The sequence below is a fragment of the Hetaerina americana genome, unplaced genomic scaffold (assembly GCF_022747635.1).
Source record: "Hetaerina americana unplaced genomic scaffold, ioHetAmer1.1.p SCAF_11, whole genome shotgun sequence".
Taxonomy (NCBI): Eukaryota; Metazoa; Arthropoda; class Insecta; order Odonata; family Calopterygidae; genus Hetaerina; species Hetaerina americana.
Window position 1 is genome coordinate 38,118,210 of NW_027286181.1, and position 15,247 is coordinate 38,133,456.

Genomic DNA, 15,247 nt, shown 5'->3' on the forward strand with positions numbered 1-15,247 from the left:
ATACTTATCGCATTTACGTTCTCATGTACCTAGCAATGCTTGAAACCCACTGGCTGACTGAAAAACTAAAGCTTGATGATCTACAAACCTAACTGATTTTATGAATTTTCCATCTACTTTCAATCCTATCTCAATTCCTTCCTTACCTCTTTTACCATGTCATTCACGTATACGTCAAACTGCACATTTGGCAATAGACTACCCTGCCTTACTCTTATTTCTAACTCTCCTCATCTGGACTCAAGTCACTACACGAAACTGAGAGGTCTGGGACATTCAGACTGTGGATGTCACCTATCACTCCATTATACTCCTATCTTCTATAATGGGTTTATTAATTCTACCCAATGCATTCAATCGAACGCCTTGGGGAAACAAAAAAATCATCCTGATTGGAGTATGCGTACCTCTTTATTGGTGACCTCATTACTGCTTTGTTAAAACGGGTGCCTCTCGCCTCCCGGAGCTCTAACTGATCATCCAATAGGTAACTATATGACCCCTCTTTATTCTCCTTGATGACCCTTAGTACCACTCGAGCTGCAAGCGAAATCAAATTTATCGTTCGAGAGTTCTCACGTATTACTGCCTTTCCCTATTTTGGCTAACACTGACTTGAAAACATCTTCCGGCGCAGTATCTCCCTCATAACGGCTAAAACTTAGCTCATAAGAACTCTTTCAGCCAAGTTTTGCCAACCCCTCGAGCAGTTCCCTGAAGAAATTATCTATTCAACACTATTACCTTTTGTATCACCGCTCCTTACGGCCTTATTTGAGCTTAATTTCCCTAATTTTCGTGCAGTTAAATAAGCCAAGGCCTAAATCATACCACCTACATCATATTCCTTTTTGTCTTATCTTGTTGGCCTGATTTCTTCATCATATGGGTCCATCATGTATTCTTTCCCTCTTTCTTGTATTTATCTTGGTTGCATTAATAATTTATTGCCGTATAATTAATAATATGTGAATGCTTGAGTTTTCCCTTTTTACTTCGTGATAATGTTTCCACGTTTCTATACAGCGCACCAATTTCTCCCTCCCTTTTTAAATTACCCGTGTCCTCGCACTGCGTCTTCTATCATGCTTCTTCTGCCCTATCAACTCCTAGGATCGGTTTATCGTTATCTCTTTGTACTTCCCTCTTCCTAAGTACTATCATGTTTTCAAATTCTTTCATTTATTTCTCTCGGATATCTTACTAATCATTTCCGACTTTAAGCAATGATTTCCTTGCCCTTTATATATTCACTGTTCCTATAGTTTCGTTTTCGGCTTCCAATATCTCTTGTTTTATTTGCTTCCTAATATTTTTCTGCTGCAACCCGTTACTCCTTTATTTACATCCCGGCGAACGCTTCTATAATCCGTTTCCTCGTCTTTCTTCCATGCACTTTCAGCTTGAATTTAAAGTTACACCTTAGTGGTAATAAATTGTCCTGACATAAAGAATTAGAACGTACAAGTAATACTTAATATTTTGGTTCCTGTTTTTTTATTAATTTGGTTATATTTTATTTCATTTTAATGTGTGCCTTCATTTTCAGAATTTCTCAATTTATACACCAATTATATGAATTGAAAGAGATTTGGAAGAAACTGGGCAATATGAGACTCTTCTGTGGCCAGTTTCTTGAACCTTTAAGCTACAAATCATCCTAGGCTGCTCATTACAAACTCTCGTTTTATTATTGCATTAAATTCCTCCCAACACTTCATTTCTAACTGGTTGTGTAGTTAAGTTGAGGCATTAAAATACGTCTTATATTATTTAATATGGGAAATCCAATTGACTAAATTAGAAAAATAAATCTAAGGTTATTGTATGTTTTTTCACATTCAAATGAATGATTTAGTAATTAATTTGCCCTATAGACAAAGTAATCTAATATAATTATTGATATTAAGCGATACTAACCAAGAGATCGTGTTTTCGGTACTGGCTTATTTTTTAAATATTATAATTCAAGAAAAAATGAGTACTTAAAAATTTGCCGGGAAAATAGGGTAATAAGTGCACTACCACTTAAGCTGCAATTATCTTGCCGCTAAATGGCAGCGCAGATCAGAAAACTTGAAAATGTTCGGCCCTTACCTAGAGGCCTGACGTCTAAAAAGCTAAGGCGCTAATATCCTTAATCACACACTAATCGCTCCACACTATGACTTAGAATTATTTTCCATGATAAATAAAAGCTAAATTTTACATAGCTGGATGATTAATCGTATGAATAGGTGGATTTATAATTAGCGTGTAAATCATTATATACTGTGACACTTCACCGCTGCGCAAATTTGCGGTTGAATTTCTAAGATACTCGCGAAACTTTCAACACCACTTCGAGGCCATTAAGGAGTCACTAAGTCGATTACCGAAAACCAAGTAGCTGAGTACTTGCACACCATCATAATGATCATTGCCATAACCGATCTATCCTGTCCCTTCACAGATGATCCATCTACTGGCGTGCGCCCTCATCGTGTCGTCACTCTTCCACGGCAATGCCGGCTACCCTGGAAGTTTCGACGGCCGCCAATCGCATGATGGAAAGAAGGAAAGGCCATCGTCTTTCTCGCAGTATATCAGCTACCGCAATACTGCAGCTGGCAAGAAATATCAAGACCAAAGCGTTATACCCGCTGTAGCACACAGGATGAGTCAGGCGGGTCTGTCCATTGGCGACTCCTATGGGATGGGGTTAATGATGACGAGAGGAGACGGCGGATATGCCGGGGCGAACTCTCGGGGAGAGATGAATGGACAATATGGTAAAAAGACGGGCGGGTTTGGTGGTCACCATTATTACGGAGGTGGCGGTAGAGGTTGGGTTGATAGAGGCGCCGGCAACAGGAGACAGGGTGTTTACATACCCTACTACGGCAAGTCCCGATCGGGTTCATCAAATGCGGCCGCAGAGAAATGGGGCCCGACGGGCATTGGAGGAGGGATGATGGCTGGAGGAGAGGGCGTCGGCAAGCAGGGAGGTGGGAGAGGCAATGCGGAAGAGATGGTTGGAGGAGTTGGGAGGCGTGGGCAAGCATTTTCTTACACGTTCACAGAGGGGAGTTCTGGCAAGAGTGGTTACGGCTGGAAGACTGGGTATGGTGCGAAGGCGGGAGGCGGAGGTCAAACCCGTTTCGGCAGCAAGGGCAATGGATGCTCATACTTTTCTCCAAACCTGTGTATTGGCAAAGGGGGGCAAGTGAGAAATGGAATGAGAACAGGCGATCGGCCCGAGGTTATGATGAGGGAAATGGAAGAGGGAGATGAAATGATGGGAAACGCCAATGTGATGGAAAGTGCCAACGGGATGACGACGGAGGAAGAAGGCATGATGCCCAACCAAATGGAAGGAACCATGACGGATATGCCTGAAGGTATGAATGCAGAAAACAACATGGCACAAGCTCAAGAAGGAGCCGAAATGACAATGGAAGAAGGCATGATGGGAATGGAGAGAGGGATGACAGAAATGGAAGGAGGTATGGTTGGAATGGAAGAGAGCATGAATGCTGAGCAAAGGGGAATGACAATGGCTAAACAGAGGGGCATGAATGGAATGAAGGGAAGAGGAATGTTGGGAAGGAAGGGGGTTATAACGGAGGAGCGAGGTGGAATGATGAGAATGAACGGGATGATGAATGGAGAAAGAGAAGGCATGGAAATGGGTACACAAGGAGATGTGATGGAACAGCAAGCCATGATGGGTATGGAAGGAAGCATGGTGGGCGATGAAGGGCAAATGGCAGGTATGGAAGAAACTATGAATGCTGGACAAAATGGCATGACAATGGCTATGAGGGGAGACATGATGGAAAGAAAAGGCGGCATGATGGGAAGGGAAGGCAGCATGATGGGAAGGAAAGACGGCATGATGAGAAGGAAAGGCGGTATGATTGGAAGGAAAGGTGGTATGATGCAGCAGAAGGGCAGCGTGATGGGCATCAAAACAAGCATGAATGGAGAACAAAGGGCAATGTCTACGCAGGAAGGTATGATGGAAGGACAAGGAGACGAGATGGGAATGAACGGAGACATGATGGGAATGGAAGAAGGCATGAATGCTGAAGAAAGGGGCATGACAATGGCTGATCAGGAGGGCATGATGGGAGGACAAGGAGACGAGATGGGAGTGAACGGAGGCATGATGGGAATGAACGGGGACATGATGGAAATGGAAGAAGGTATGACGGCTGAAGAAAGGGGTATGGCAATGGGCAATCAGGAAGGTATGATGGAAGGACAAGGAGGCGAGATGGCAATGAACGGTGGAATGACGGGAAAGAAAGGAGGCATGATGGGTGGCCAGCGAGTGATGATGAGAATGAAAGTAGGAATGAATACCAGACAAAGAGGAATGAAAATGGCTAAACAGGGAGGTATGATGGGAAGAAAAGGACACGTGGTGGGTAAGCAAGAGGGGATGATGAGAGACGATGGTGGTATGACGGGGGGTAGTAGGGGAATGACAATTGCTAAACAGGGAAGCATGATGGAAAGGCAACGGGGAATGATGGGGGAACAGCAAAACATGATGGCGGAGCAAGCCGGCATGATGGGAATGGAAGAGGAAATGAACGGAGAGCAAATGGAAATGGGTATGCAAGATGGTATGATGGAAGAACAAGGGGGTATGACGGGGAGGGAGGAAGGAATGGCGGATGAACAAGGTAGCATGGCTATGTCTACGCAGGGGACCATGATGGATATGCAGGGAGGAATGATGGGTACACAAGGAAGCATGATGACGGAGCAAGCCGGCATGATTGGAAAGCAAAGGGGAATGAAAATGTCAAAATCCGGTGGCATGATGGTAAATCAAGCAAGCATGATGGGAATGGACGGAAGTATGAATGGAGATCAACCCGGAATGCCGGTGTCCACACAAGGGGGCATGATGGGCAGGGAAGAAGGCATGATGGGGGGCGAAGAAGGCACGACGGGGATGGAGGAAGGCATGATGGGGGGTGAGGAAGGCGTGATGGGGGGTGAGGAAGGTATGATGGGGGGTGAGGAAGGCATGATGGGGGGTGAGGAAGCCACGACAGAGATGGAGGAAGGAATGAATGAGGAGCAAGGAGGCATGGAAATGATTGCTCCCGGAGGTATGATGGGTAGCCAAGAAGGAAATGTTGGAAGAAATTTTGATAAACTTGGGATGAAAGGAAGCTCGGGAATGAATCAGGGAGGAATGCGCAGAATTCAATATGGTGGGAAAGGAGTTGGGGTTGGCCGAAAAGGTGGTGTGATTTTTCCCTCCAGAGTAGGAAGCAAGGCTCACTCATCTTATTCCATAAGCTTTGGAGGTGGAAGGGAAGGCGGCCCTCTTTACCATTCTGCACACTTGCCGTACAACTTTGACCGCGTGCAAATGGGGAAATACCAGGAGGAATACTATGTGAGTGGAGGTTTTTATGATTCAAAATTAATGGAAAATACGTGCCAATGTCTTATATAATTATAAGAAATTTTACAGTAATATTTGGTTGTTTGGAGAAATAAAACATGAACTCAGTCTTCAAAATTAGCATTCGTTAAATATAGCTATATTTTTATATTTTGCTTATGTTATATTGTTTTCTTAATGAAAAATCATAAATATAAGCCTTAATTTTTAATCCAATGTTTTCTTTAGGCCAAAATTTTATGAAGTGTAGTAAAGAACTGTTTTCTCATTCCACAGGCTCCTGCCTATTACCAGTTTCAATACGGAGTAGAAGATTATGAAACAGGGGACTTCAAGAAACATCATGAGGTGAAGGATAAGTACGGCACGAGGGGATTTTACAGTCTACTCGAACCAGATGGCACCATCCGAATTGTGCGTTACTCAGCGGACGATCATAAGGGATTCAACGCTTTGGTGGAAAAGGTTGGGATCGCCGAGCATCCGAGCAGAAAATGGGCACAGTGATTCATTTAGCAGGCAGGAAACAAGGTCACTCAACAGCTCTCCACTCGGGGTCGCCCCGAGGAATGCTCGATTTCGTTCCTGTCTCACCCGTTTGAGTCGAATAACCAAACATTCCATCCTACTCGCACCCAAATGATCTCAGTGAAGATCGAAGGTTATATTTCTATTGTTGACATCATTCCCCGTTGTATACAACAATGTTTCGCATAGGGGACAGCCTCGGCTCCCTAATTTAATCCAAGGGATTAAATTTCGTGGAAGTGGGTCGTGCAAAGGTGAGACACGGACAGACGGATGTCAGCCGTTCGGAAAGAATTGGAAGAAGAGTTTCAGCGATAAGAAGCTTTAGTAGAAAGTATAAGTTTTAATCAATTTTTATCCACTCTTTGTTCAAGTTCCCTAATAAGATGTTTGCCAGTGTAACGCAAGTTTATCAATACATGTCGGAAAGCTAAATGCAGGTAGCACTGGCTTCCATTGACATATAAGATTATTTTCACGATGTGTTCACTTTACCTTCTGCCAAGATCGCAGGGTTCTTCAATTTCAGTGTTACTGTGCACAAAATAGTTGTCTATGAATATTATACCTTAAACTTGTTAATATTTTCATTATATATTTTTATTATAAATTTTTGCATTGTTATGAGTTGAAATAAAAAATATATTTTAAAATGTTTATTTAATATGCGTGGCATTATGCGGAGGAAGAAATAATAATCGAGAGAAACATTCCATAACCAATCCGCTGCAGTACCAGTAAAAAAAGGAATAGTCAAATCAGAGGATAATGTGATGAGGCTAAAGACATAATTTAATACTAAGTCCAACAGCGTTTAAAACTCAAAAATCAGGTTGCATATATCCTATCCTTGTGCGTTTTCCAAGGAATATCTGGAATCCATCAATGTTGGGTAAAGAAGAATGTAGCTGCATTCACCCGGATGGAAACCTGGCTATATGATCGATTGCATCCTACAGGAAAACCATGTGGTGGAAATATATGACAATATCTATTCACGAAGTTTTGAAAATATTTGTGCTTTGTAAACATGATATTTGGTTTAAAATGATCGATGAGATTTATTATTGCTCATATGAATACTTCAAATGAATATATTTGCGTTTAGTGAATTAATCCACAGTGGAACATGATTAAATAGTCTTTCAACTCCGTCTCAATTGCTGGAAACGTCAATTTTCTCGGCGTAAAAATCATTCCATCAATGTAATCATAAATAAAGACTAAACCGCGAGCCTTTACAAATTTGACATTCGATCCCTAGCATGTTGTTAACTTAAGCCCATAAATCTAACTTATATAACCAATGAAACTATATCTATTTGTCTGAACACGTCGTAATGCGAGTATTACGAATTACGTATTTATCAATAGTTCATTCCCGAATGTTCAGAAAAGAATTATATGTTTGCTTTTTTATGAAATAAAACTGGAATGAATGAAAAAACTCTTCTCTCCAAGAAACCGATGAGTTTTCACAATTATGTGCCAAAAAATTTGGATTTCGGGGATATTTTGAAAATAGTTTTAAAAATTCACGCCACCTTAAGACTAAAAAAGAGTCCTCCATGAATATTAATAAAAATGGGATGTATTTAAACAATATTAGCAGGAGATCTAAATAATGTCAAAACATTACAAAAGTTTGCAAATATGTAATTTTAATTTATAATTTGTAGTTTAATTGATTATTATTAGTATGATTCTTCAAGATTAGAGTAGGCTCTTGAAAGACCCAGGCGCAACACACAACTGAAGCCCTAACTAAAATCACTTATTATTTGTTAAAACTCAAATAAAATATTTAAATGAATCGTTCTTTTGCACGGCGTAATTTCCTTACCTCTCTCAAATACAACCAAGATGCTTACATTTTTCCTCACTCTAACCTTCACCTCACTTCCCCAGCACTCTCCCCTCTATCGTCTTCCGAATCATATTTTTCCTCAGGTTTATTTGAATCCACCTGCGCTACCTTTTTCGAATTTCTTTCACAGACCTCCACTCTTCCCTTCCACTAAACTTCTACAACTTCTTCAATTGATTTAATTTTTGTTCATTTCATTCTCCATTTTTCTCCACACCCACACATCTCAAAATTCTCCAATCTGAAGCTTTTACTCTAGTCTTAACGACTAAGTTTTCAAATCATAAAGAGCTAAACATCATATTAACGTGTTAACAAGTCCTTGATTTAAGTCTTCACGTAGGATATCTACCAGCAGCTCTCACCTCCTTATAAACGCTAATTTACTAGTTTAGCTAGCGAGACTCTTCTTTTAATGTCTTTACTTGCCCAACTTCTTCTATAACACTTCTTAACTAGGTAAACGGTTCTACTAGCCCTGGTTTATGCTCTCTGGCTTTATCGCAGAGGCCCTATTTCTTGAGAAACTCATTACCATTGTTTCATTATGATTGAATCTCATTTCATTGGGAAGAACAGGTGATAATAGATATCCATCTTACTCTCCTGTCCAGCCTTGCCCAACCCAACTGTCTATTCGCTCACTGCACTTGTGCGCTCTCAGACGCATACAGGTCCCAGATAGATTGCCTATTTCCGCAGTCTGCTTGTATCCTCGGTAAATATAAATTAATTGTGCCCAGTTTCCTTCATAAAAAATTCTCAAAGTTCAACAAACATGCTAATACATCATAGTCGTTCTCTATGTTCCTTTATCCGGGTACCCTCACCATTGCTGTGACATCACGCATACCATCCTCTTTCCATGAGCATAAATACTACCAACACCGCTAGAGAAATCAAGCTTAAATTCCTCACATAATGCAGCTTTTCCATTTTATGGTATGGATATAAGTACTGGGGTAACAAATTCTTCCGGACAAATAAATTTCTCGTATATTCAGTGAGAGATTCAATAGTATCTCTTCCTTTCCCGTATTCCTGAATAATTGGGCAGTAATGCAGGGCTTTTATATATTTCAAACGCATTCTTCGATATCACGTTCTTCAATGTCTTTACCATCTCGCAGTACCTAAACCCAGACCTATTATTTTTATCATATAGTTCTTCTTCTTCTTCTACATATTGTTTTCACCTTATTAAAACCTCTTTTTCAACGATTTTTCCCTCAGATTATCTGAAGGATTAACCGTTCTTGAATCTTACAGTTCCTTTACCTTTCTTCATAGTGCTCTCATGTATTTATATCTTTGTAAAATCTCCATATTCTCGCAATGCTCTTTCGACCGTGTTTCTTTTGATATACTATATTACTGTTTCGTCGCAGTTTATAAATTATCAAAAAACATGAAAGTGTTAACCATTAAAGACCACATTTTCATATATTAGGAAAAGTATATTAATTTTTGATTTATTAATATTGTCTTAAATTAAATCTTATTTTGGAAAGAATGAAAATGAACACGACTAATCAAATATAATATAGTAAATATATACAGATATTGCAAGAAGTATGGTGTATATAAAATCACGGTGACGCGCACTGGGCTACCTTTATCGGTCTTCCAAACTCCCTTCCTGACAAACGGGTACGGCAATGCGTTGCTCAATAGGTCATGAGCTGTTTCAAAACTGGCGACACGTATGCGGACGCAGCGATATTTGAAAAAATTGACTCGCGTTTCTTCCTGCAGGGAATATCATTGTATTGATATGCATTTGATATATAGTTAGGTGATCATAATTAATAATATCATCTAACCGCAATCTTTAAACAAGCAAGTTTTAAACGCTGCAAAAATCAAAGGTCATGAGGGATATCATAAAACATTTAAGAAATCGCTTATTTCGGTGAATATTTATTTATTGAGCATTCATGAAGTAAAATTCAAATAAATATTATCTCCATCAAATTAAATGATTGTGTATAGTTCCCTTGCCACCAAATCTTAATTAATGCTGAAGACTAATGAGGACTGTTTTACTTGGTACATGATTTTGGTGAAAATATACCATTTCTGCAGCAAGCATATCTTTACGTCATGAAACATTGCATGTACTTTGAATCTAAATAATTAAAAAATAAATGAGTTTGTTTCGGAAATGACTAGACATACTCATATATTAATCATAACTCACAATGAAAAATTATAAAGCTACATTAAATTGGTGAGTGAGAACAGTTATGTACCCAGGTGTATACTTGTAATTACCCACGAGCTCTTTAACACACAATGGATGTCACAATATCCTTATTAGAGATGTTACCAGAATTTGCAAATGTAATATTGCATGGTGTTTGAATGTTCAACTTCAGTTGAATATCTCTCTTGCCCTGGGCACCATCTACCGGTTCAATATTTTAATTCAATACCAATATCTAGCAGTTTGGGTGACTCATTCCGCCATGTTATCTTAATAAGCTTTCCTATGTGATCAGGTTTCTCGGTGGCCAAACCGCCGAAGTTTACAAAGCGGTCTTGCTTGAGGCTAGGATGAAACTCGTGACATTTTGGAATAGCAGGCAATGCCGTTATCCCAAACATACCGAACCAACCGGCGGTAGTTCGCGAATGTTTTACGCTCAGGATAGGGTTTTAAACACTGGGCGTTTGCTTACCGACAATTACAGCAGCTGACTACTTGCATGATTCTAGTTATCAAGTCCTAAAACGATTAAATTGAAATGGGAGGAATCCTTCGGTTGAAAAAATGTTTTCAAATTTTGCATGCATGCACGCGCAAATATGACTTCATTACATATATAATATTATTTTCCTTTTAATATGTACTGAGCACACATAAACACGCACACACATATACTATATACTTGCTTTTTATTTTTTAATTTTCACGAATGATGAAAAAAATTTTCTAGGGCCAAAGGAGTTCTCTCTCATTTAATCTGCCACATAACGTTTACCTGATCATTTCCCGGGAAGTGAGTGCGTGGCCTCGTAACCCAATGTACTGAATTAGTTCATCTAAATTAGCGTCCATATTTCGGAGAATCAACAACCGAAGGCGAAAATCTTTCGTCATCCAAAACCGTGCAATTTCGGTTGCTTGGTCGCGCCACTCCCCTCTAGAACCGTCCCTTTCCTACGGAAGGTATGACTGCATAACTCCATCACCACATCCCCATATTTAAAGATTTAAGAAAGACTGTTCAGTTGTTATTAAGAGCCTGAATAATACACGGTTTAATATGGTGCTAATTTTTAGTTAAAGAACTTTGGTAGCAGACTACTTGTTATGAAAAACCAAGTTTCCTCTTTCCCATTGAAGTGTCTTGACTTTAAATCCCGATTACTTTATGATTTACAAATTTGAAGTTATTTATTCTAGAGGCACATGTAAATGTAAAAATATCTCAAGGATGATTGACAGGAGCTGATACATTAGCAGGGAAATCCATCTTGGATTTCTCAGAGTGAATGCTACAAAATTAGGTAATAGTTTTGACCATACAGCTTAATGTTTGAGTGTACCAGTGATCACAAAGACCTTAAAACCCGTCAAAATTTAAGTTACATTGATGATCAAAACTAGCGAGGCAACATTGGACTGACCTTTGCATAAAATAAATTAATTATAATGATACAGGTAAATAAAAACAAATTTAGTTGAATGAATATTATCCATAAAATACCCTTGAGTCAACCATTCAAATGGAAAAAAGACAGTTTAACTCTCCACATATTCCAACCACCATGGTTTTCATCAAACTCGGAAAAAGACCATTTCAAAAGCTCTGTGTTTGGCAACGGGTGCCTCTGACTTAAACTCTTGTTTAACTCAGTGCCAGTTAATGTTATATCCGAATATTAGAGGAATAAGATATTATTCATTTGAATAATAACCTAAAATGCTGAAAAAACTGGTACTTCATTCATTGACATTTAACTTTAATTTAAACCTAACCTTAAATGGAACCATGTCATATTTTTATGTTTACCTTTTTAATTGAAAATAACGTACAATAATCTCTGGAATGTTTCTATTCCTTTGGAAAGAAATTCCGGAGTGATACGAAACACGCTCCATCATCGAAACACGTTCCATCATTTTTGAGGCGCTTCGTGCTCGTGACGTCAATCGGAAACGTCTCCTCCTACCATCGGAACAATCGCCCCACCATGCCTCCCGGGGGATACTCTCTTTCAAGTTCTCCTGGCCAAATATTCCTGAAAAACCAGATGCGCTTTCCTTTCACTCTTCATCTGTTTTCGAGAGAGGGCTGGCGGGCGGGATCTAGTGACCCGAGAGGGCCCAAACCATCCAATTGCAATGCTCCGACGTCATATGCTGGCTCCTTCGCGGTCCTACCGGTTCGGTCCCTCCTCAACTTAGCGCCGGCTGATTTTTTTTCGTGCACCTAACCCAAAAGACACCACTTTTCGTTGAACTCTTAGTATAACCAGTGCACGGAAGTATATAAAGGGCGGGGACGTCGAACTAAAAGCATCATTTGATTCCAAAGCCGAAACATAGTAACATCTGTGGCTGCTGGAGCTAAGTGCAGAAAGGATTTTTTACCATATTCAGGAGGAGAGGATCCCATTCAAAGGTGAGTTCCATCATAAAGTGTGATTAATCATAAACGGTTTAGTGAAACAGTGATATCAGCACCTAACAACGAAAGGGGATTCCGAGATAAAATACCATATAGTAGTACTCGACATAATAACTTTAAAAATTAAATTATTTTGCATCCGCAAGGATACAAAAAGTACATTAAACCAAATATTACATCAATCATTCTGTTCAGTATTGATTAAGTCACTATTAATTGTTTGAGGTTAGCTAGAAAGACATACGTCGTCAATGAGAGAAAAAGAACTATTCGTATGTTATCGATGGAAATAACATATAAAGCGGCGGACAAAATGAACAGCATCAAAGATAAGAACACATATAATTGCTCTAAATGGTAATGTTTTATGATTTATATAGCTAACCACTTTACCATTGGAATTTAAATCCTCTGAAACAAAAAAACTGGTAATTAGAGAGGATTAAGGAAACCCATTTTGGGTTGTAAGACTCAAATTTCCATAATAATCACAAAAAATAAAACTTATACCTGGATGAAGAAAGAAAATTGAAATCTCTGACAAATTTATTTCGTGCTTAGGCGATTAAAACAATTTAAATTAACAACTGATAATATGGATTAATGATTTGGAGGCATCACTTTCTCAGCGAATCCATCCCACTATAAGGACCACATTTTCGAAAAATATTATTTTAAGTAGGCCAGAGAAAGTGTGAAATATTTTTACATGGGAACACAAACACGCACAGTCGAAAACACGCCTAAAACATGCTAAATGTCAATATTTTCAGTGTATTTATAAACACATATACACACATATACATATAAATCTACATACACACACACACACACACACACACACACATATATATATATATATATATATATATATATATATATACATATATATATACATATATATATATACATATATTTATATATATATATATATATATATATATATATATATATATATATATACATATATATAAACACACCCCCTAACACACATATTCGAACACGAAATCCGCCTAACGGCGAACACATACTCATTAACATGGAAATAAATAGATATAAGGAAAAGGGATAGGAACACATATAAAGGACGACCACTGTGGAGATGGGGAAGGTAGAATTAAACAGATCACGAGTGGAAATATATTTCATAGACCAGGACTTCGGATCTTTCCACTTGCCGGGCGGATACTCTGACCACTTTAGCCATCCAGGAAACGTAATTTGGACATACGTATATATATATGTATATATTTATATATATATATGTGTGTGTGTGTATATATATACATATATATATATATATATATATATATATATATATGTGTGTGTGTGTGTGTGTGTGTATATATATATACATATATACATAAATTATTTATATATTATATAAAAATAGTGAATAAATATAAACCCAAGTGAACGCAGACAAAAACACAGAAACACACAAAAAAGAAGAAAAGAAAGAAATGAAACTTAGTAAGTGCCTTTCTTTTCTTCTTTTTGTGCATTTCTGTGTTTTTGTCTGTGTCTACTACTGCTAAATATTATACATTATTTTTCACGTGAGATTTTTAAAAGTTAAAAGATATCAATATATATAATATGCATACATATATTCAAACCGTTATATACATATTTATATGTGTATATAGAAGGATGGTGTAGAAGCACTCACGAGAGCAATATACCATTTGGACGGGTCAATAAAATACAAAATAAAATAGATAACGCAAAAAAGGACACTTTGATTTTAGATTGTTTCAGCTTTCGGCCGTCTTTGAGGCCTTCTTGAGGCCAGAAAGGTACTTTTACGTGAAATGTAATTTAATTTGTGTTCTATGATGCCGCCAACTTATTTATATATATGTGTATATATATATATAATGTGTGTATATATTAACATATACATATGTACATATATACGTGCATATTTGTGTATATATATATACATATATATATATATATATATATATATATATATATATATATATATATATATATATATATATATATACATATATATATATATATATATAAACACAGTAATCAACCCGAAGGTCGGTTAAGTAGATGATGGTAAAGATGACCCCGTACTAAGGCCTCTTCGGCGTGTGAAAATTCACACATCAGGGAAGGGGAGGGTAGTACCTATTCCTGTGCCTGTTATGGTTTCCCAGGAAGACCTGGTACCCGAAAAATCACTTTAGCTTGGGTTGAGCTGCAGGTACCCAGATTGCCGTGCCCGGGAACCCGGGACCCGGGAACCGGGAGATTTTTACTAGGTCATTTACCGGCTGAGATAGGTTTTTGGATGGAGACAACTATCAAATAAATATATTGTGCCTCCTAACAAAATAAACCTAGTCTACACCACGTCCCTCTTCATCTCTGTGTATTTTCTTCCTCCCTTCATCCCGTCCAACATCCCTATTCATTTCCTTCCCTTTTCTCGTTTGCCTAACATTCTCCCCTCTATTACAGTCTTCACCATCCCACTGCCGGTCTATACCCCCTTCATCCACTTATCCTGCCTTCATTTGATTTCTCACAAGAAACCCCTTTCTTCGCCCACCATACCAAGTACTTCCTCATTTGTTTTCTTCTCTGTCCATTTTACATCCACACCCATATATTTTAAAAGCCTCCAGTTTACCACTATCCTCCTGCTTCAATGACCACGTTTCCGCGCCGTCCTTAGCTACGCTCCATATCACAGTTTTTACGAGTCTTTTCTTAATATCCTTACTCAACGTCCCTGTCATCAACATCCTCCTCCTTGTGGAAGCCTCTTGTCTAGCGCCATTCTTC

At 38.5% G+C, this 15,247-nt stretch overlaps 1 protein-coding gene across 1 annotated transcript; it reads left to right on the forward strand.

Moving 5' to 3' along the window:
- Window positions 1-2,452: 2,452 nt before the first annotated feature.
- Window positions 2,453-5,917, forward strand: LOC139701134 (spidroin-1-like). The gene is made up of 2 exons (XM_071599711.1): window positions 2,453-5,401; window positions 5,687-5,917. Exons 1-2 carry the CDS (start codon window positions 2,453-2,455, stop codon window positions 5,915-5,917), a joined length of 3,180 nt encoding a protein of 1,059 aa, XP_071455812.1.
- Window positions 5,918-15,247: the final 9,330 nt, after the last annotated feature.

What these genes read in the sequence shown, in the direction of transcription:
- LOC139701134 (XM_071599711.1), top strand. Translation starts at nt 2,453, where the DNA reads ATGATCCATCTACTGGCGTGCGCCCTCATCGTGTCGTCACTCTTCCAC. An exon ending in AATACCAGGAGGAATACTAT is followed by an intron (nt 5,402 to 5,686) that starts GTGAGTGGAGGT and finishes CTCATTCCACAG; the next exon opens with GCTCCTGCCTATTACCAGTT.